Source organism: Ranitomeya imitator, chromosome 9 (assembly GCF_032444005.1).
Source record: "Ranitomeya imitator isolate aRanImi1 chromosome 9, aRanImi1.pri, whole genome shotgun sequence".
In the NCBI taxonomy this organism is placed as follows: domain Eukaryota; kingdom Metazoa; phylum Chordata; class Amphibia; order Anura; family Dendrobatidae; genus Ranitomeya; species Ranitomeya imitator.
In genome coordinates, this window is record NC_091290.1 from 34,350,648 (window position 1) to 34,375,306 (window position 24,659).

Below are 24,659 nucleotides of genomic sequence, written 5' to 3' on the forward strand. Positions count from 1 at the left end.
CATTGTTCTTCCAGCATGTGGTTCGTTTACATGGCATTCCAGAGAATATCGTTTCTGACAGAGGTTCCCAGTTTGTTTCAAGGTTTTGGCGAGCCTTTTGTGGTAGGATGGGCATTGACTTGTCTTTTTCCTCGGCTTTCCATCCTCAGACTAATGCCAGACCGAACGAACCAATCAGACCTTGGAAACATATCTGAGATGCTTTGTTTCTGCCGATCAGGATGACTGGGTGTCCTTTTTGCCTTTGGCTGAGTTCACCCTTAATAATCGGGCCAGCTCGGCTACCTTGGTTTCGCCATTTTTTTGCAATTCTGGGTTCCATCCTCGTTTCTCTTCAGGACAGGTTGAGTCTTCGGACTGTCCTGGTGTGGATACTGTGGTGGACAGGTTGCAGCAGATTTGGACTCATGTAGTGGACAATTTGACCTTGTCCCAGGAGAAGGCTCAACGTTTCGCTAATCGCACACGCCGTGTAGGTCCCCGACTTCGTGTTGGGGATCTGGTTTGGTTATCTTCTCGTCATATTCCTATGAAGGTTTCCTCTCCTAAGTTTAAACCTCGTTTCATTGGTCCGTATAGGATTTCTGAGGTTCTTAATCCTGTGTCTTTTCGTCTGACCCTTCCAGATTCTTTTTCCATACATAACGTATTCCATAGGTCATTGTTGCGGAGATACGTGGCACCTATGGTTCCATCTGTTGATCCTCCTGCCCCGGTTTTGGTGGAGGGGGAATTGGAGTATATTGTGGAGAAGATTTTGGATTCTCGTGTTTCTAGACGGAAACTCCAGTATCGGGTTAAATGGAAGGGTTATGCTCAGGAAGATAATTCCTGGGTTTTTGCCTCTGATGTCCATGCTCCTGATCTTGTTCGTGCCTTTCATGTGGCTCATCCTGGTCGGCCTGGGGGCTCTGGTGAGGGTTCGGTGACCCCTCCTCAAGGGGGGGGGTACTGTTGTGAATTCTGTGGCACGCTCCCTCCTGTGGTCACAAGTGGTACTGCGGCTGATTCTCTCTGTGAGCTTCTGTTGGTGGAGGGAAGTGGTACTGCGGCTTCTGAGTTTCCTCCTTCAGGTGATCTGGTGAGGTCGTTAAGTGCTTCTCTACTTAACTCCACCTAATGCTTTGATCCTGGCTTCCTGTCAATGTTCCAGTGTTGGACTTGCTTTTCCCTGGATCATTCCTGTGGCCTGCTGCTCTGCATAGCTAAGTTCTTCTTTGCTATTTGTTTGCTATTTTTTCTGTCCAGCTTGTCTAATTTGTTGCTGGAAGCTCTGGGACGCAAAGGGTGTACCTCCGTGCCGTTAGTTCGATACGGAGGGTCTTTTTGCCCCCTTTGCGTGGTTTTCTTTAGGGTTTTGTGTAGACCGCAAAGTTACCTTTTCTATCCTCGATCTGTTAAGAAAGTCGGGCCTCACTTTGCTGAATCTATTTCATCTCTACGTTTGTCTTTTCATCTTAACTCACAGTCATTATATGTGGGGGGCTGCCTTTTCCTTTGGGGTATTTCTCTGAGGCAAGGTAGGCTTATTTTCTATCTTCAGGCTAGTTAGTTTCTCAGGCTGTGCCGAGTTGCATAGGCAGAGTTAGGCGCAATCCACGGCTGCCTCTAGTGTTGTTTGGAGAGGATTAGGGATTGCGGTCTGCATGGTTCCCACGTCTCAGAGCTCGTTCTATGATTTTGGGTTATTGTCAGATCACTGTATGTGCTCTGACCGCTATGTCCATTGTAGTACTGAATTGCCTTTCATAACAGTTGTGCCTGCTCCAAATTACATTGTAAAATTCAAATATGTGCACGGAAGAGCCACGCTGATGCACTGAGCATCAATGCAGATCTCTCTTTATTACATCATTCGGTCAGTCTTTATATAGGTTATTAGTATTCATACATTGTAACAATATAATTGGCTCAGCTTATCTCTAAATATGTGATGGCATTAGCATATATACTTCTAATTGGCTAAGTTAACATTATTGACACCCAGTTTATGTCTAGGTGTTGTAATACCTCCCTTAGTTTTGTTTTCTCTGTTATCTCTATGTCTTTACACAAAGACATTCCTGAGACCCCCTCATCGGATCATAGACTCCATCTTGCAAGGAAAGAGATGCATCTGAACACATCATCTTTCCTCCATCTCATAGATCTTCCTTACCTGATCTATCTATCACCATTAATGACATCACACTTTCCCCCGTACCGGACGTCCGCAGCCTCGGAATAACCCTTGACTCTGCCCTGTCCTTCAAACCTCACATCCAAGCTCTCGCCACCTCCTGTCGCCTCCAACTCAAAAATATCTCCAGAATCCGTCCTTTCCTCAACCGTCAATCTACTAAAATGCTTGTGCATGCCCTAATCATCTCCCGCCTCAACTACTGCAACATCCTTTTCTGTGGCCTCCCTGCTAACATCCTTGCACCTATCCAGTCCATCCTTAACTCTGCTGCCCGACTAATTCTTCTCTCTCCTCGCTACTCCTCTGCTTCCCCCCTCTGCAAATCTCTTCACTGGCTCCCATTCCCTCAGCGTATCCAGTTCAAATTACTAATACAGACCTACAAAGTCATCCATAACCTGTCTCCTCCATATATCTCTGAACTAATCTCCTGATATCTTCCCTCACGCAATCTCCGGTCCTCCCAAGACCTTCTCTCCTCCACACTTATCCGCTCCTCACCCAACCGCCTCCAAGACTTCTCCCGAATATCCCCCATCCTCTGGAATTCTTTGCCCCATCACGTCCGACTATCAACCACATTTGGATCCTTCAGACGGAACCTGAAAACTCATCTCTTCAGGAAAGTCTACAGCCTGCACTGACCCCGCTGCCTCCTCACCACTACCGGAGCTACCGCCTCACCAACACCGGAGCTACCGCCTCACCAACACCGGAGCTACCGCCTCACCAACACCGGAGCTACCGCCTCACCAACACCGGAGCTCCTGCAACCCTCAACCTACTGTCTCCTTCCCCATAATCCTGTAGAATGTAAGCCCGCAAGGGCAGGGTCCTCGCCCCTCTGTATCAGTCCGTCATTGTTAGTTTGTTTACTGTAAGTGATATCTGTAACTTGTATGTAACTTCTTCTCATGTACAGCACCATGGAATCAATGGTGCTATATAAATAATAATAATAATAATGTATGAAGAAGTGAAGATGGAGTCAGGATAGATAAATATAAATCTAAACGTTGTATTAAAAAATACTAGAAAAGTGGAGAAATCTACGTCAGCTTGCTGAGATACATATTGAGAATCGTGTCTGCTTTGTAAACTATATTGCCAGTTTGGAAGAAGTCGGAATTTTTCTTTGACTTTGTATTTGAAGATACACACATTTCTCACTTTTCTGTGTGTTTTGGACAGATACTTCTTCTATATTTAAAACCACAGAGAGCGCTGCTCGGGTTTCCTGCAGTTTGGTTTGAGTTCACAGAATGTCTAAAAAAAAGAAAAATATTCTCCTGCATGCAACTGACAAGGGGGCCGCAAAGTAAATGTCCCCGGTATTCAATAAGCAGGACATTGTCAAGGCAGAACATTCATGTCACATTTATGTAGTGTTCCATCACATGCACATGTTTTGGGGTAGTGAGCTGCAATAAGGTACCCATGAAGGTGCTTAGGGATTTTACTTGTGCCTCTATTTGCCCCTAATATAGAGTCTTCTCCTATGAGGTTTAATATAATTTTGATAAAATGCAAAAAAAATAATAATAATGAGACATTCTGTTCTTGTATCATTGGAGTTTTACTTATGGCTCCGTACACACTAGACGTTTTTTTCAGCATTTTTTTTTTCTGCAGCAAAACCTAATCTCTTGGCAGGAAAAAAGCATGTTTTCCTTGTTTTAATGACTTCTTTGTGCATTTTCGGTATGCGAGATTGGTCTCTTGTGCATGCTGATAAAGTTTAGTGTAGAAAAAAGTCCTACTCTAAAGAATCAGGTTTTGACACAAAAATGGCATTTTGGTGCGTTTTTTCAGCGATTTTTCACCACCCATTGCTTTTAAAAAAAAAAAACACTGAAAGAAGTGACATGCTCAATTGTGCAAAAAACATGCAAAGCACAAAATACCGATGATAAAAAAAACAAGGTGCGTGCATGAGATTTCTGAAAACCCATAGACTTTGTTGGTACTGTAAAACGCAGCTGAAAATTTGCATTCAAAAACGCGTCAAAAAACGTTGCAACAACGCCTAGTGAGAACTTAGCCTTAAAGGGAAACTTGTGAGGTCCTCCATGCCGTCCAACCCAGCCGCATTCACCCTGCCTAACCAACCCTGTATTATTATTATTATTTATTATTATTATAGCGCCATTTATTCCATGGCGCTTTACATGTGAGGAGGGGTATACATAATAAAAAACTGTATAACGTTATGGTGAATTTAGGTTGTTTCTTTATATAAAAATTTCAGGAATGTGACAAATTTCCCAAAATTTGCAATTTTCAAACTTTGAATTATTAATCTCTTTAATCCAGATAGTTATAAACACATAAAAATAGTCATAAAAATTGTTTCCCTCGTGTCTGCCTTACATCAGCACCATCCTATAAAATGTTCTTTTATTTAGTTAGGAATGTTAGAAGCTGTAAAAATGTACTAGTAATTTTTCATTATTTTTCAAGGACATTTACTAAACCTAATTTTTTTTATGGACCATGCAATCGATGTAGATGAACTAAACGGAAAAAAAAAGAAAAAAGAAAAAAACAATTTCTTAGATCTCACACTGGGAAATTATCATTAGGAAAACACCCAGCATAATGAACTTTAAACTTTGAACCCTCTGTTCAAACAAGTCACATCAAAGAAATCCCGAGTCCAGGATCACACCGTCTGTCCCACATAAGAAGGACTGGTGTTGTTAATTCCTCCGGTACATGTACTTTAGAGTGATCTAAGGAAGTGACCCCTAGAATAAGTTCCTTAGCCCCTATGTTCATCCTTTTGTTGCCCCCAGAAATATTCCCTTTTTAAAGAAACTGCAAATTGTGATTTTATAAACAAAACTCACTAGATTGTTTTGGAAACTTTCTCCAACGCTTTATTCATACTGAATTCGCCATGCACAATTGTTTTGACTTTTTGGTAACTCGGATCAACCAATCAGAGCTCAGCTTTCAGTTTTTTTTAAATTGATCTAAAAAAAAAAAAAAGTAAAAGTTGCACTAAAAATAAACCCCTTTCTGTTTTACGATAAACATATGATGCAACTCTGGAGACTACAGATAAAGAATCATGCCGAGCTTGTTTGACAATCCTCTCCAAACTGTAGAATTTTAGCTTAGGTTATATAGGTTAAAAAAGTTGCATAAATTCATCAAATTCAACTTTTCTTGACCGATTCTACATTTTTACTGCTAGATTATAATCTAAGCGTTTGTTAATAGATTATCATCTAGACCTTTTAACATTCTGATACAGTATTTTCCACTACTTCCTCTTGTGATCAGGCTTTCCACAGTCTGACTACTGTAACTGTTGTGGTATGAATGCAAAAATAAATACAGCCCTATGGGGCAAAACAGGAAAACAAAGGAAACAAAATGCTGCAACACTGTCCATACGTTTGCGAGTAGCGACCCACTCTGGAGCACCACAGGATCATTCTTTTCTCCTCAGGACAAAAACCTCTGAAGATCCTCTCTCCAGCCCTGCTGAACCAAGACTGCTTCTGGAGTCCAGCTATTTAAGCCGCAGACCACAACCTAGGGTGGAGATAAGGTGGACATCCTCCCACCCGCTCTATGGATGTCCACATAAAAGCCAGCCCATTATACAAATTAGCTGTTAACTTCTCACCACACTTGTGTGCTGGAGGAAAAACTCTGAATTTTATATCACTGACGCCATGTCTCCCCTCCAGCACTTTACCAGTGACTTTGTCACACTGTAAATAACCCTTTCCTATTTTGATGTCTTAATCTCCTTTCCTCCTTAAGTAATGAATATCCGATGATTCTTGGTAAGGGTCTTGGAATGAATAAATCATGGGCCAGTTCATTGTATTGACCACAATTATATTTATACATGTAAATGACGTCACCTCTGAGGCTCCCCTGCTCCTCTGCTACATCACTGGGTAGCTCTGCAATACCACTGGCCAGTTCTGCCTTGGACATTGTCACAAACCCATCTCTTCTTTATCACTGAATTAAGTCTGTTGAACCTCTGCAAATGTAAGGGTTAATCGCAGTTTACTTTATTGTTGAAGAGTTGTGATGAAATATATGATATGGCCAGTAGACAGCAGCGGCAAGAGGCCGGAGTTGAGCGCTAGGGTTTTTGGCGGTTGGGAGAGTCTGGGTGGAAGTGAAGCTGTGGATCCATGAAGAAAATCTGGATAGGGCGGTGCAACTCTGGATCTGTTGTTGGTGACTCTGGAACACGTTGTTTGGCTTGACATGAGATGACTCGGTGAGGACAACCAAGTATACAACATCTTGAGCTAGACCATGTTAGACACTATCTCTAAGGACTTAAGGAAGCCATGTGTTGAAAAGATCTACAGTACGTTCCCTAACAGCTTCAAGACTGTGTTTCTGTCACTAAGGACTTTAGGTAAGTCCTGTATTGAAGAGATCGGCATTCCCTAAGAGCTTCAAGACAGCGTTTCTATTGCTGAGGACTTAGGGAAACTCTGCGTTGGAGAGTTCAGAATTCCCTATGGGCTTCAAGACAGAGTTTCTATTGCTAAGGACTTAGGGAAACTGCATTGGAGAGATCGGCATTCCCTATGGGCTTCAAGATGGTGTTTATGATTATTCGGGACTCAGCCAAGCACATATATAAATAGAACACCAAAAGAAGAAAGAGAGCGGCACAGCCCTTGAATCCGAGAAACAAGGTGGCGCACAACCAATGTGCATAGCAGTCTGAGGGATAGGGATGGAGGTGCAATCCGCAGGAAAACAGTCCAAGAGAGATTCAACAAAAGAAGAAAAAAGCAGATGCACTCACCAAATGCAGTTACAAGCGTCCTTTATTTCAGTACCAAACGGCACATTCTTCACGGCACGGGGGAGAGGAAAGTGAACAGGGAGAGTGCGGCAGGTAAGACGACGGCCGTTTCGCGCTACCTAAGAGCGCTTCTACGGGTCCATAACCAGACGGGAAGTGACGCTAGGCTAAGTAGGCAGAGAGATACGAACTTCACCTGCGTCACTAACCCGCCAGGCAATAGAAAAAGTGCACAATACATTAAAAATAGTTAAAAACAAAAACATAATACTGACATAAGGAAGAGACATATATATATAATCCTCCAATCAATATAAGATGTTAATATATAATGCCACAACTATATGACATTTAAATACAAAAAGTGTCCACAATATCTATAGCGGGAATGGCAGCATAGACACACCTATTAATACTGTTTATACACGAAGCTTGACAAGACGGTATAACAACATCACAGCGCTAAATAATATCCAAAAAGAAATTCAAATGAGACAGGGGAAAAGAAAACATAACGAAAAAAATGCATATAATGAAACCAGAGCTACAAAAATACAGACATGTCGACTCTGTCATTAAGGCCAGCTGGCCAGTATTATGTTTTTGTTTTTAACTATTTTTAATGTACTGTGCACTTTTTCTATTGCCTGGCGGGTTAGTGACGCAGGTGGAGTTCGTATCTCTCTGCCTACTTAGCCTAGCGTCACTTCCCGTCTGGTTATGGACCCGTAGAAGCGCTCTTAGGTAGCGCGAAACGGCCGTCGTCTAACCTGTCGCACTCTCCCTGTTCACTTTCCTCTCCCCCGTGCCGTGAAGAATGTGCCGTTTGGTACTGAAATAAAGGACGCTTGTAACTGCATTTGGTGAGTGCATCTGCTTTTTTTCTTCTTTTGTTGAACATATATAAATAGCCTTATAGACATCCAGTTACTTTGGAGAAAAGGCATCTTCTGTAAGAGAGACTTCGAAAACTGCTCCGAGTAGGTGATTATTAACATGTTGGCACAATACTGTTTTATTGATTTATGCATAGAAAGGGTCAATCATGTTGTATTTTCCTTGCATATTACTCGTATACTCTTAGTTTATACATTGTTTACCTATCATCCTTTCCTTTATTTTATGAACTGGTTAGTAAATATTCATATTATACTGTCTAATCTTTGTGTGTGTCTGCTGATGCCTGCTGTACCCCTCATCCTGTGGCCATACCTCGTCCACGTTTCTGTACCTCTGTCAGTTCTGCATTTGACTTGATAGTCAATATAGTCTCTATCTGTAACACATCATGCAAAAGGCAATAGTCTGCCATTATTTTCAGCAGCACAAGATGATGTGACGCCAAGAATGATTATTCTAAGTCTGCGGAATAATAATTTCACCCAATGAGCGATCATTTTGCTCAACCATCGGGTGACTGGCAGCCTGTTTATGAGCAAGATTATCATAAATGAGCAATCCTAAGAGCGCTCGCTGACGATAATCTTTCAGTGTAAACGCATCTTAACTTTGCTAACTTGATTTCATTTTTTCGTTTCCTATTGAGATTATTGTACGTCTGGAAAACTATTTATGACCCCTCTTAAGCCCCAAGGGTGGTTTGCACATTAATGACCAGGCCAATTTTTACAATTCTGACCACTGTCCCTTTATGAGGTTATAACTCTGGAACGCTTCAACCGATCCCGGTGATTCTGACATTTTTTTCTCATGACATATTGGGCTTCATGATAGTGGTAAAATGTCTTTGATATTACTTGCGTTTATTTGTGGAAAAAAAAACGGAAATTTGGCGAAAATTTTGAAAACTTCGCAATTTTCCAAATTTGAATTTTTATGCCCTTAAATCACAAAGATATGTCACACAAAATACTTAATAAGTAACATTTCCAACATGTCTACTTTTCATCAGCAGAATTTTGGAACCAATTTTTTTTTTTTTGTTAGGGAGTTATAAGGGTTAAAAGTTGACCAGCAATTTCTCATTTTTACAACACGATTTTTTTTTAGAGACCACATCACATTTGAAGTTGTTTTGAGGGGTCTATATGATAGAAAATAATGAAGTGTGACACCATTCTAAAAACTACACCCCTCAAGGTGCTCAAAACCACATTCAAGAAGTTTATTAACCCTTCAGGTGCTTCACAGGAATTTTTGGAATGTTTAAAAAAAAATGAACATTTAACTTTTTTTCACAAAAAAATTACTTCAGCTCCAATTTGTTTCATTTTACCAAGGGTAACAGGAGAAAATGGACCCCAAACGTTGTTGTACAATTTGTCCTGAGTACGCCGATACCCCAAATGTGGGGGTAAACCACTGTTTGGGCGCATGGCAGAGCTCAGAAGCGAAGGAGGGCAATTTGACTTTTCAATGCAAAATTGACTGGAATTGAGATGGGACGCCATGTTGCGTTTGGAGAGCCCCTGATGTGCCTAAACATTGAAACCCCCACAATTGACGCTATTTTGGAAAGTAGACCCCCTAAGGAACTTATCTAGATGTGTGGTGAACACTTTGACCCACCAAGTGCCTCACAGAAGTTTTTGATGCAGAGCCGTAAAAATAAAAAATCATATTTTTTCACAAAAATTATCTTTTCGCCCTCATTTTTTTATTTTCCCAAGGGTAAGAGAAGAAATTAGACCCCAAAAGTTGTTGTGCAATTTGTTCTGGGTACGCTGATACCCCATATGTGGGGGTAAACCACTATTTGGGCGCATGGCGGAGCTCAGAAGGGAAGGAGCGCCATTTGACTTTTCAATGCAAAATTGACTGGAATTGAGATGTGACGCCATGTTGTGTTTGGAGAGCCCCTGATGTGCCTAAACATTGAAATCCCCAATTGTAACTGAAACCCTAATCCAAACACACCGCTAACTCTAATCCCAACCACACCCCTAACCCCAACCACACCCCTAAGCCCAACACACCCCTTACCCTATTCCCAACCCTAACCACACCCCTAACCCTGACACACCCCTAACCCTAATCCCAACCGTAAATGTAATCCAAACCCTAACCCTAACTTTAGCCCCCAACCCTAACTTTAGCCCCAACCCTAACTGTAGCCCTAACCCTAGCTTTAGCCCCAACCCTAACCATAGCCCCAACCCTAGCCCCAACCCTAACCCTAGCCCCAACCCTAACCCTAGCCCCAACCCCAGCTCTAACCCTAGCCCTAACCCTAGCCCTAACCCTAGCACTAACCAAAATGGAAAAATGGAAATAAATAAATTTTTTAAATTTTATTATTTTTCCCTAACTAAGGGGGTGATGAAGGGGGGTTTGATTTACTTTTATAGTGGGGTTTTAGCGGATATTTATGATTGGCAGCCGTCACACACTGAAAGACGCTTTTTATTGCAAAAAATAGTTTTTGCGTTACCACATTTTGAGAGCTATAATTTTTCCATATTTTGGTCCACAGAGTCATGTGAGGTCTTGTTTTTTGTGGGACGAGTTGACGTTTTTATTGGTAACATTTTCGGGCACAGGACATTTTTTGATCGCTTTTTATTCCGATTTTTGTGAGGCAGAATGAACAAAAACCAGCTATTCATTAATTTCTTTTGGGGGGGGGCATTTATACCATTTGGTAAAATTGATAAAGCAGTTTTATTCTTTGGATCAGAACGATTACAGCGATACCTCATTTATATCATTTTTTAATGTTTTGGCATTTTTATATGATAAAAACTATTTTATAGAAAAAATAATTATTTTTGCATTGCTTTATTCTGAGGACTATATCTTTTTTATTTTTCGCTGATGATGCTGTATGGTGGCTCGCTTTTTGACAATATGACGCTTTCAGCGGTACCATGGTTATATATATCTGTCTTTTTGATCACGTGTTATTTCACTTTTTGTTCGGTGGTATGATAATAAAGCGTTGTTTTTTGCCTCGGTTTTTTTTTTGTTTGTTTTTTACGGTGTTCACTGAAGGGGTTAACTAGTGGGACAGTTTTATAGGTCGGGTCGTTACGGACGCGGCGATACTAAATATGTGTACTTTTATTGTTTTTTTTTTATTTAGATAAAGAAATGTATTTATGGGAACAATATATTTTTTTTCTTTATTTAGGAATTACTATTATTTTTTTTTTACACATCTAAATATTTTTTTTTTACATTATGACATTGTCCCAGGGTGGGACTTCACACTATATTGACAGATCGCTGATCTGACACTTTGCAGAGCACTATGTCAGATCAGCGATCTGGCATGCCCTGCTCCTGGCTTACCAGCGCCTGCTCTGAGCAGGCGCATGTAAGCCACCTCCCTGCAGGACCCGGAAGTAGCCCCGCGGCCATTTTGGATACGGAACCTGCAGGGAGGAGACGCTCGGTACAAGGTGAGCACATCGCCTTGTACCGAGGGTCTCAGGGAAGCCCGCAGGGAGCCCCTTCCCTGCACGATGCTTCCCTATGCCCCCAGAACGCTGCGATCATGTTTGATCGCAGTGTTCAGGGGGTTATTGTACCAGGAGCGGTCCGTGACCGCTCCTGGCACATAGTGCCGGATGTCAGCTGCGATAGTCAGCTGACACCCAGACGCGATTGGCCACGCTCCCCCCGTGAGCGCGGCCGATTGCATATGATGTACTATCCCGTCACTGGGAATTAAGTCCCAGGCCACCTTGATGGGATAGTACGTCATATGGCATTAAGGGGTTAATGTTTTAAATGCCTTTTGTGCAGACCCTGGGTCAGTGGTGCTGTCGTCTGTTGGCCCGAGACCACATGGACCAAGGATCATCCAACTGAAAGCCCGCTCGCCTTTCCGGTGTGCATAATACTACTCAGACAACACAGGGTGAGGGTAAAACAGTGTGGCAATAATTTATTGAATCTCTAACAGACAAATAACATATGGAACAGTCCCAGCAAAATACCCAAGATGGTGCAAACTTACAGGGTCTCACCCTTCCGCTGATTCGCCGGGATTAGAGCAGCTGTGACTTCGAGCTTCCAGGGCCTACTACCCCACCTGTAGCAGCCACAGAGAGGAGGCAACGACAAGCTTAGGAGGCTGACAGTCTACTGAGCTATGTGGCCATGTGACCGGAAGGTTACAACCTGGCTTCTCCGAATGTCTCCATGGAGCCAGGTGACCGATGGATCCCAATCTTGGCTTCCCCAATGCATCCATGGGTTCAATGATGGTCAGTGGAGCAGATCTGTATTCTTCCAGCTGGTGCCATGGTCCCCTAAGCTGACAAGCTGTAAAATTTTAAATCTTTGTTCCTCTTGATGGAGTCTGGTTGTCTTGGTAGAATGTTTCTTTATGGAATCAAAGTGTCCTGGCTGGTGTTCTGTCAAGTCTATTGATTATTTTGTGGGATGATATAAATGCCTTTTTATACTCACATCTGTGGCTCAGGTGATTATCCACAGGTCAGGGGGAAGGAGGGATGAGTATAACTCATTGTTTGAGTATTTAATCAATCTGCATAGTTAATTCTTCTCTGTTTTGCAGGTCAACATACTAGCTGGCCTGGTACAATGTTTAATCAACATATTAACAAACATCTATTGTTCAACTACCCTGCATCCCTGTCATCCAAGATAACAACACAATATGTCACAACAAACATTAACTCAAAAGTCAACATGCAGGGTCATCCGGACAATAGTCTGTGCTTCTTGACCAACCAAAGAAAACCACATAAATTCAAAAGTCATCATAAAGATAACATGCTATGCCTCCTGGCCTACTGCAAATAGATGTATGGATAATTAAGATTAAATGATGTGTTGTCAGACCTTTAATTTTTTTGCTTTAAAGCCAAGTTCACATGTCACAGATTTGTCCCAGATTTGCAGTACAGACTCCGAACCATAAGTTCACAGAGATTTTCAAAATCCCAGTTACACAGGGAAAACAAAATTCCCCAAGAAAATGAAAACAGGGTGCGGATTTTAAATCTGCATCGTGCTCCTTATTATGTAGATTTTCATTGCAGTTTTCACCCTATTCAATGTTAGTAAGAGGAGTAGGATGAAGTTCACAAACAAATCTACAAGTAACACATGAAGATTACATCTGCGGATTCGTTGCGGAATTTTTTCCGTAACATCCGATCATTGCCTTACTGTACTTAATTCTTCTTTATTTAACCATAGTGTTATATAGGTTGTTGCTATGTAATCTGACAGCAGCATGATGCAGGGGCAGAGACCTTGATTCCAGTAATGTATCACTTAGTTTACTGGGTACAGCAGTTGTGATACAAGCAATGTTTTATCTGCTGCAGATCTAGCAGAGCTCTGAATGCTCAGCCTTCTATAACCCCGCCCACACCACTGATTGACAGCTTTCTATGTATATTAAATATTTATAAAAAGCTGCTAATTATTGATGTGTGCAGGGTTGGACCTTGAGTGATGAGACACTTAGTCCTGTTGTGTTAATTTCCTGCTTTGAATAAAACTGCAACACGCAGCCTAATAAGTGACACATCACTGGAATCAGGGTCTCTGCCTCTACATCATGTTGCTCTCAGATTACATAGCAAATACTTGCTGACAAATTCCATTTAATTTAATGTGTATGGGGACCTCTAGAGTAGGTAAAGGCGTGAAGTAAGAACAATTGAGTCTGTAGGGCTGAAATGTTCATAATTCAACTTGGATTATTTATGTTCACTTTGCCTTTGGTTCCTGCTACTTTTGGAAGGGTCGGGGTCGATTTCCAGTTTCAAGATTAGCGAGACTTAGCATTAATATTCATCTCAATCTATCCCACCTTAGTATCCTCACATACTGTTGATATGTCGCTTTCTCGCTTGTCAATACAAATGTACCAATTTATATCAGCTTAGAAAATCCTGACGATTGTTAATGAACAATATGAGGGTCATTCAGTAACTGTAGCGCCATTCATTAACCAGCTGGATGATCCTCTGCACTAGCATGATGCTTCAGTTAAAGTAAAGCTGTGTGTGTATAGAACTTGTGGGGGCTTAGGCAGGGCTGGTGTTTGGGGCAGGCAGACTAGGCAGCTGCCTAGGGCCCCGCTGTCCCAGGGGCCCCCAGCCAGGGGCAGACATACTGACATATCCATAGCCTAGGGGGTCCTTACAGTTCAATAATACAGATCTCTGTGCCATCATATGGTGCTTTCAGGCATCTACAAATTCTAACATCACTGTATCCCTTCCATAAATGTTTGTGTATGGAGCTGCAGCAATGGCCCTTTCACTAGATACAGTAATTGCATGTATTGGTGAAAAATGTCACCACCCCACATTGTATTTTTTCTTCTGCTGCTTCAGTGCTTTGTTCAACACCCAAGTCTCGTGTTGCTTCTGATGTAACAGTTCACACCACACCTTTAAAGCCTTTCAGAAATGCCTTGTTCATAGTTAAATGTTTTTTTTCCCTTTAACCTCCCCTCAATACTTTTAGACAATACCGTGCATATTCCATGGTCTACCTCACCTGCATCATCTTCCTCTGCTACAAAGTTGTATTTTCTGTATTTGTAGGTGTGAAAACTATAGAAATGACGACATGTGGGTAAATGAGAGCAACAAAGCGACTCCTCAAGTGAGATCATTTGTATCCAGACTGTCTCCTACCCACACCGGGAGAATTATTTTATTTGGCCAATATTTGGAATTGTTGAGAAATTGCTCCTCGCTCGCCCATTTTGAGACATGAGTTTTAAAAAGTAATCTTTATTTTATTTATTTTTTTTATAATTTTCAGAAATCAATAGTACACATGAAAATATAAAACTTTGCAATATATCTTATCAGAGAAATCTGCTTCTTTCTCCTCCCGGACTGATCTTTCAATCTCAGAAATTCTCAATCCAGGGGTAAAATCTGTCTTCAGTGCATATATATTTTCCCATTACAGAGATGGGAGGTGACAGTTGGTGCTTGTAAAGTTCTATGGAGAACGTGCAGTTAGAATGTCTGTGCCGGCCCCTTGCTCCTCCCATCTCCATAGAATATTATAAGCACCAACTGCCATCTCCTAGCTCAGCAGTGGGAAAATCTGAACAAAGATTTTACAGGTTTTACCCATGAATTGTGAAGGAAAGTTCAGTCCAGGAGGAAAAAGAAATGGATCCGATAAGATATATTGCAAAGTCCCTTATTTTCATGTGTAATTTTGATTTATGAAATAAACATTTAAATTTAAGGGTAAAGGTCTTTGATAGTATTGGTCTTCACAAATGGGCCAAAGGGTCTTTTTGGGTTGCCCTTAGAGCAGTGGTGCCCAACTCCATTTCTAAAGAGTCACACATGGATCATGTTTTCTGGATATCCCAAGGAAATTGGGCGAATTTTATAGTAAGTTAATTATCCGATCAGTATGTTTGTAAAATATAAGAGAAAACTGGAATACCCGGAGAAATCCCGAGCAAATCCAGAGGGAACGTACAATCATATACAGATGTTGACTATGGCAGGAAATAAAGTTTATCCGACTTCATGTTTCTCCTTGCTTCAAATGTACAGATGACTTTAGTTTTAACCCACAACCTTTTCTTCAACTTTTCTCTCGCATGATTTACCAACCAAGTCACAATAAAATGTCACCAGTTATAACTATTAGCCTAGGTGCAGATGGTGACAGATACTATCATCGGAGAGAATCAGACAGATTATGTTAATGACACTCCGATCAGAGTGGGATACGATTCTCTCGGGTGAGGGGAAGATGGAAAACAAAATCTCCATCTTCTGCATTCTGTCAGTGTTTGGAAATGGGACAGCACTCAGATGTCATCCGAGTGCAGTTCAATGTTTTCCACAGACTCATTGACATGCATGGCCGAGTGAGATCCGAATAGCAGATCAAACTCGGACATGCAGTGGACATGTGCACGGCGCCGTAGAATAACATTCGTCCGGGTTTTGTCGGATCGCATGTGCCTGTCCTTAGTATAGTTTCCAATGTCATCCTTAGCCTTATAGCCAATTCTATAAATTTTCCCTAGATTGTGCCTATATCGGCTGTAATTATTACTGCAGCTGTAAGGGTTGTGTGACGCTAGTCACTATTCACGGACTAGCTATGAGGCAGACTGGTCAAGAGGGTCAAGATCAAAAGCCAGAGGGGTAAGTCAAACGGAAAGTCAGGGTCAAAGTCCAGGGTCTGGTAATGAAAGTTAGAATACTTCAAAGGCAAAATGGGTTATACAAACGAGTAGTCCAAGGTCCGGCAACAAAAGATCAGAATATCAAAATACAGAGCAACAGAGTAATACCACTGAGCTGAAGCTACATTTGGCAATTATCTGACAGTTGAATAGCCTGGCAATTACCTGGAAATGAAAACACCTGGAGGAAATCCAAACACAACACTGACAACCCGACATGTTCCTGCTATCTATAGGGCGGCTGAGCTGTCACTCACAGCACTGACAGCCAGACATGCCCCTGCTATCCATAGGACAAATGAGCAGTCACTCACAGCACTGACCGTCCGATACGCCCCTGCTATCCATAGGGAGGCTGACCAGTCACTCACAGCACTGACTGCCCGACACGCTCCTGCTATCCATAGGAAGGCTGACCAGTCACTCACAGCACTGACCGCCCTACACGCCCCTGCTATCCATAGGGCGGCTGAGGGGTCACTGATAGCACTGATAGTCCTACACGCCCCTGCTATCCATAGGGAGGCTGAGGGGTCATTGATAGCACTGATAGCCCTACACGCCCCTGCTATCCATAGGGAGGCTGAGGGGTCATTGATAGCACTGATAGCCCTACACGCCCCTGCTATCCATAGGGCGGCTGAGGGGTCACTGGTAGCACTGATAGCCCTACACGCCCCTGCTATCCATAGGGCGGCTGAGGGGTCACTGGTAGCACTGATAGCCCTACACGCCCCTGCTATCCATAGGGAGGCTGAGGGGTCATTGATAGCACTGATAGCCCTACACGCCCCTGCTATCCATAGGGAGGCTGAGGGGTCACTGGTAGCACTGATAGCCCTACACGCCCCTGCTATCCATAGGGAAGCTGAGGGGTCACTGATATTACTGATAACCCTACATGCCCCTGCTATCCATAGGGCGGCTGAGGGGTCACTGATAGCACTGATAGTCCTACACACCCCTGCTATCCATAGGGAGGCTGAGGGGTCACTGATAGCACTGATAGCCCTACATGCCCCTGCTATCCATAGGGAGGCTGAGGGGTCACTGATAGCACTGATAGTCCTACACGCCCCTGCTATCCATAGGGAAGCTGAGGGGTCACTGATAGCACTGATAACCCTACATGCCCCTGCTATCCATAGGGCGGCTGAGGGGTCACTGATAGCACTGATAGCCCTACATGCCCCTGCTATCCATAGGGAGGCTGAGGGGTCACTGATAGCACTGATAACCCTACATGCCCCTGCTATCCATAGGGCGGCTGAGGGGTCACTGATAGCACTGATAGCCCTACATGCCCCTGCTATCCATAGGGAGGCTGAGGGGTCACTGATAGCACTGATAACCCTACATGCCCCTGCTATCCATAGGGAGGCTGAGGGGTCACTGGTAGCACTGATAGCCCTACACGCCCCTGCTATCCATAGGGAGGCTGAGGGGTCACTGATAGCACTGATAGTCCTACACGACCCTGCTATCCATAGGGAGGCTGAGGGGTCACTGATAGCACTGATAGCCCTACACGCCCCTGCTATCCATAGGGAGGCTGAGGGGTCACTGATAGCACTGATAGCCCTACATGCCCCTGCTATCCATAGGGAGGCTGAGGGGTCATTGATAGCACTGATAGCCCTACACGCCCCTGCTATCCATAGGGCGGCTGAGGGGTCATTGATAGCACTGATAGCCCTACATGCCCCTGCTATCCATAGGGCGGCTGAGGGGTCATTGATAGCACTGATAGCCCTACATGCCCCTGCTATCCATAGGGCGGCTGAGGGGTCACTGATAGCACTGATAGCCCTACACGCCCCTGCTATCCATAGGGCGGCTGAGGGGTCATTGATAGCACTGATAGCCCTACATGCCCCTGCTATCCATAGGGAGGCTGAGGGGTCACTGATAGCACTGATAGCCCTACATGCCCCTGCTATCCATAGGGAGGCTGAGGGGTCACTGATAGCACTGATAGCCCTACATGCCCCTGCTATCCATAGGGAGGCTGAGGGGTCATTGATAGCACTGATAACCCTACACGCCCCTGCTATCCATAGGGAGGCTGAGGGGTCATTGATAGCACTGATAACCCTACACGCCCCTGCTATCCATAGGGAGGCTGAGGGGTCATTGATAGCACTGATAACCCTACACGACCCTGCTATCCATAGGGAGGCTGAGGGGTCACTGATAGCACTGATAGCCCTACATGCCCCTGCTATCCATAGGGCGGCTGAGGGGTCACTGATAGCACTGATAGCCCTACACGCCCCTGCTATCCATAGGGCGGCTGAGGGGTCATTGATAGCACTGATAGTCCTACACGCCCCTGCTATCCATAGGGAGGCTGAGGGGTCATTGATAGCACTGATAGCCCTACACGCCCCTGCTATCCATAGGGAGGCTGAGGGGTCACTGATAGCACTGATAGCCCTACATGCCCCTGCTATCCATAGGGAGGCTGAGGGGTCATTGATAGCACTGATAGCCCTACACGCCCCTGCTATCCATAGGGCGGCTGAGGGGTCACTGATAGCACTGATAGCCCTACACGCCCCTGCTATCCATAGGGCGGCTGAGGGGTCATTGATAGCACTGATAGCCCTACATGCCCCTGCTATCCATAGGGCGGCTGAGGGGTCATTGATAGCACTGATAGCCCTACACGCCCCTGCTATCCATAGGGAGGCTGAGGGGTCACTGATAGCACTGATAGCCCTACATGCCCCTGCTATCCATAGGGAGGCTGAGGGGTCACTGATAGCACTGATAGCCCTACACGCCCCTGCTATCCATAGGGAGGCTGAGGGGTCACTGATAGCACTGATAGCCCTACACGCCCCTGCTATCCATAGGGAGGCTGAGGGGTCATTGATAGCACTGATAACCCTACACGCCCCTGCTATCCATAGGGAGGCTGAGGGGTCACTGATAGCACTGATAGCCCTACATGCCCCTGCTATCCATAGGGAGGCTGAGGGGTCACTGATAGCACTGATAGCCCTACACGCCCCTCCTATCCATAGGGAGGCTGAGGGGTCACTGATAGCACTGATAGCCCTACACGCCCCTGCTATCCATAGGGAGGCTGAGGGGTCATTGATAGCACTGATAACCCTACACGCCCCTGCTATCCATAGGGAGGCTGAGGGGTCATTGATAGCACTGATAACCCTACACGCCCCTGCTATCCATAGGGAGGCTGAGGGGTCATTGATAGCACTGATAGCCCTACATGCCCCTGCTATCCATAGGGAGGCTGAGGGGTCACTGATAGCACTGATAGCCCTACACGCCCCTCCTATCCATAGGGAGGCTGAGGGGTCACTGATAGCACTGATAGCCCTACACGCCCCTGCTATCCATAGGGAGGCTGAGGGGTCATTGATAGCACTGATAACCCTACACGCCCCTGCTATCCATAGGGAGGCTGAGGGGTCATTGATAGCACTGATAACCCTACACGACCCTGCTATCCATAGGGAGGCTGAGGGGTCACTGATAGCACTGATAGCCCTACATGCCCCTGCTATCCATAGGGAGGCTGAGGGGTCATTGATAGCACTGATAACCCTACATGCCCCTGCTATCCATAGGGCGGCTGAGGGGTCACTGATAGCACTGATAGCCCTACATGCCCCTGCTATCCATAGGGCGGCTGAGGGGTCACTGATAGCACTGATAGCCCTACATGCCCCTGCTATCCATAGGGAGGCTGAGGGGTCACTGATAGCACTGATAGCCCTACACCCACCTGCTATCCATAGGGAGGCTGAGGGGTCACTGGTAGCACTGATAGCCCTACACGACCCTGCTATCCATAGGGAGGCTGAGGGGTCACTGATAGCACTGATAGCCCTACACGCCCCTGCTATCCATAGGGAGGCTGAGGGGTCATTGATAGCACTGATAACCCTACACGACCCTGCTATCCATAGGGAGGCTGAGGGGTCACTGATAGCACTGATAGCCCTACATGCCCCTGCTATCCATAGGGAGGCTGAGGGGTCATTGATAGCACTGATAACCCTACATGCCCCTGCTATCCATAGGGCGGCTGAGGGGTCACTGATAGCACTGATAGCCCTACATGCCCCTGCTATCCATAGGGCGGCTGAGGGGTCACTGATAGCACTGATAGCCCTACATGCCCCTGCTATCCATAGGGAGGCTGAGGGGTCACTGATAGCACTGATAGCCCTACACGCCCCTCCTATCCATAGGGAGGCTGAGGGGTCACTGATAGCACTGATAGCCCTACACCCACCTGCTATCCATAGGGAGGCTGAGGGGTCACTGGTAGCACTGATAGCCCTACACGACCCTGCTATCCATAGGGAGGCTGAGGGGTCACTGGTAGCACTGATAGCCCTACACGCCCCTGCTATCCATAGGGCGGCTGAGGGGTCACTGATAGCACTGATAGCCCTACATGCCCCTGCTATCCATAGGGCGGCTGAGGGGTCACTGATAGCACTGATAGCCCTACATGCCCCTGCTATCCATAGGGAGGCTGAGGGGTCACTGGTAGCACTGATAGCCCTACACGCCCCTGCTATCCATAGGGAGGCTGAGGGGTCACTGGTAGCACTGATAGCCCTACACGACCCTGCTATCCATAGGGAGGCTGAGGGGTCACTGATAGCACTGATAGCCCTACACGCCCCTGCTATCCATAGGGAGGCTGAGGGGTCACTGATAGCACTGATAGCCCTACACCCACCTGCTATCCAGGGTCCATAGGACACAGAAACTTGCGGAATCGTAACAGTTTGCAGTAACAGTTTGCACATGTGATATTTACAAATAATTTTTCCTTTCTCTTTTTCTTGAATTTTCAGTGTTTCTCTTAGTACTAGTGATTACAAAATTTGAGGCCAAAGTGAGCGGTCATTGATAGAACGATCCAAGCTCCCGTGAAATATTTGGCACATTCATACCGTCCCGTTCCTTCCTGTCTGGGTGCATCGGAGCACAGCGGTCATGACCTGCACAACAAGTTCTACCACAAGCCTGCACACTGACAAGAACAAAAACGTATTGAGAAGGATGTGCTCAAAAGTTGTTATGTATATTTTTAAATCTGGCTTCAGTCATTATAGTATATGGAAAAAAAATATATATAATTTAGAGTTATAGAGAAAATGGTAGCCGGGACACAATCTCCTAACTTATCAAGTCATCTTCATGTACATCCTATGCTAGCTCTACAACATTCCGTTGTGTTGACATTTCCACATATTTAGAACATCTAGACTCTTGACCATCATTAATCCTTTTTGTTTTCTTTTTTAGTACCCTGAATATGGATTTTTGGGAGTTTCCGAAAAGATTCAACTCTTTCGCCATAACCTGAACTCAGAAAATGTCCTACAGCGCCTTATACCCAGTAATTTTATTGGAGAGGGAGACTTGATTGAAGTTATTCTTCCTGGTGAGTATCTCACTGCTTTATTATTTTAACATTAGCTTAAACTTATTTTTAGTCTTTTTTTTTTTTTAGAAAGGGTAATTTTCAAAGCAGAATTTTGAGCCAAAGCCACAAATGGGAAATATAAACGAGTTATTGGTTTTGGCAAGAAAAAAACAAGTGCATAAAAATGCAGTGATCTTGTGAGCAGGACCACTAATAAGGGGCTCGTCTCATAGAATCATAAACTTTGTTAGACTCTAGAACAGACCAATGAAAGTATTGAGACCCCATAATAGCCCCTAAAATTAATTAAAAGACCAGAGCAGACACAGAAAGGAAAAATATATACTGACCAATCCCAGGTCCTCGTTAGTTTCCAGATGCCTTGGCTCGTAACGCCTTGCTGCTGGCTAGTGTCAGGACCTAGTGTGCCTGACACTGGGCTAGTTTGTACTGTGGAGAAGGAACGGCACCCCTTGTTTGAAGGTGCACGGATGGGGTCCCAACCCGTTACTTAGAGAAAGTCCAAGAATCCAGAACTCAATCAGGTGAATATACTTACAGTATGAAGAAGGTGTACAAAACCGTTTCGGTCGTTAGACCTTCATTAGTTGTACACTAAATGGTTCAATTAGATTCAGAGAGATTCAGAACATATAGAAAGTGCGTATCTGGCTTTTTTTCAAGCATAAGCTTGTGTTTAGGGAGAGAGCCTATTATAGTCCGCAGGGTCACGACTCCTGTGGCTGTGGTGACTGGGTTAGTTTGCATCTTCAATAGATCTATTGTTAACAGGTACGTAGATGCAGCAGCATAGACAAAAAACTATTTATTCAATTAATACAATTAAAGGGAGGCCTTCGGAGTATACAGCAACTCGGCATACTTGGCCCACTTGTCACACTGGACGCCTTCATTCCCGGTCCCCACTTTGTATTGTACGTATACACTACAAGAGATGGCTCACCCGAATGTTACTCCTTGCGGCCTAGTTGTTTCTCTTTTAACACTGGATCTGCTCACTCGACTCTGATTCCTTCTCCCAGGGCTGGTCTCTCGGTTCCTTTACTCGGGTTTGGTTTTCTGAGTCTTCACTTAGGTCTGGTCTCTCGGTTCTTCACTCGGTCTGGTTTATCGATTCCTTTATTCGGCTCTGGTCTCTCGGTTCCTTTACTCAGGTTTGGTCTCCCATGTCTTCACTTGGGTCTGGTCTCTCAGTTCTTCACTCTTTCTAGTTTATCAATTCCATTACTCGGGTCTGGTCTCTCGTAAGGGTAGCTATAAACCAACTACGCTACTCAAAGGACCATAGGTCTAGGCACCTACTCCTCCCCTTCTTGGCATTCCCAGGCCTTTTATAAGGCTAGGGTCACACTGTATCATGGCGGTACGTTTAACGGACTACGTTACACCGTGGCATAACGCGGTGTAACGTAGTCCGTTAACGCCGCCATTGATTGTAATGGCGAACACATCGCTAGCGCACGCCCACATTTTCAGCGCCGTCATTTGCAGCGTTCGCAGTCCGTTCCTCGCTAGCGCAGATCGGGGATCTGCGCTAGCAGAATCGGCTAACGCGATCCCTTTTGGGGCATTGCGTTAGCGCAGTCCGTAGCGCTATGCGCTAAACGGACTGCCCTAACGCAATGTGACCCTAGCCTAATACAGAGTGTATCCAGTGTATGTCTATATTCATTAGCTTATAAATCAATACTGCTTCTATCCTGCAGTTATTAGCTTTTTATGTGTGGTCTTCCTTATCTATAGTGTGTTTTCTCTGTCCTCCTTGAGACTGTTGGTCATTTTTCCCATTTCCACAGAGATCTGCATATAACCCCCTCCCCTCCATGCTGCTATCTCTAACACTGAGAGAAGGGAAGCAGGAGGAAGTGGGTAAGGGATTTCAGTGCTGCAGGCTTCACATGATGATGCGCCCAGGTGGCAGGGAACACATGACTGAGGCCATGTTTAGTCTTATACTTTGATCTTTATCAGCATTGACTCAATCACCATGTGCTGAATTTTAAGAATTTACCTTTGTCCATTGCCTAACATTTTACCAAGTGATTAACTGTCATCATTATTTTCTTTTTATACAGCGTCTGTGTCCCTCGACTTCTCGATTCGACCTCACATCCTTCTAGTTCACACTTACAAATCCCCAGCATTTTGTGACTATTGTGGAGAAATGTTGTTTGGCTTGGTGAGACAAGGCCTAAAATGCCAAGGTAATTTATAAAAAAATCATATCTCTCCTTCCAGGGATGATTTTAGCTTTTCTGAATTCCGGAGACAAAAACTCAAATAACTTCCACCTCCCTGCCCCCCACACACACTTCCCAGAGAAAAATCATTAGTACACAAAAATCCACACAAAAATAAAGTCTCAAATTGTCCTTCTCTAACTTGGGTATATAACACCAGTAAATAAACTGCACGCACAACTACATTCCAGCAGTGAAAAAACATCATACATCAGGGAACAAAGTATAGCACTGCACGCCAAGCCTAAGATACTGGCCACCGATTGCAGTGGAGGTCTGTTTTTGAGAATGGAGAGGATTTTTAATCAAAGGTAAAATTACAAAGAGGTTGTAAAAACAAACAACTAAGCAATTGTAACCCTTTATCATGATGAGAGTAACCCTTAAAGCCAGGGATGTCAAACTCAAATATGAAGAGGGACAAAATAAAAATCTTGGACAAAGTCGTGGGCCAACCTTGATATATATGCTAAAAAAAATATCCACAATATGAAGTTTTTCATTATAAAATAAATAAAAGTATTAAATAAATTAAATAAAAGTATTAACTTTTGGAATGATATTGGAATAATTATAATTATAATATGTTATGTAAGAGCAGTAAAAAAACATATTACCCAATGGCCTAATTTAAATATGCAATAACAAAGGATAAAAAACTTGAATATAGCAGATAATAAAGTATGATGCAAACAAATGTGCCCCCAAACACAGTATGATACCTCCGCAGTGAATTCCTCCACAAGCACAGTATGATGACCCTACTGTACACCCTCCCTCAATCCCCCAACAAAGAATTATGACCCCATTACAGTATGTATCAAAAAACTTGGCACTCAATAATGCTTGTAGAAAATAAAGTCATTTATTTTGCATCA

General features: G+C 44.2%; 1 protein-coding gene across 1 annotated transcript in view; it reads left to right on the forward strand.

Annotated features, from left to right (window-relative positions):
* The window catches only part of LOC138649539 (serine/threonine-protein kinase D3-like), a 97,773-nt gene that overhangs the window by 35,087 nt on the left and 38,027 nt on the right, over positions 1-24,659 (forward strand). Inside the window, exons 3-4 of the mRNA XM_069740024.1 lie at positions 21,400-21,538; positions 23,617-23,745. Coding sequence (XP_069596125.1) covers positions 21,400-21,538; positions 23,617-23,745 — 268 coding nt within the window. The remainder of the gene's footprint in view (positions 1-21,399; positions 21,539-23,616; positions 23,746-24,659) is intronic.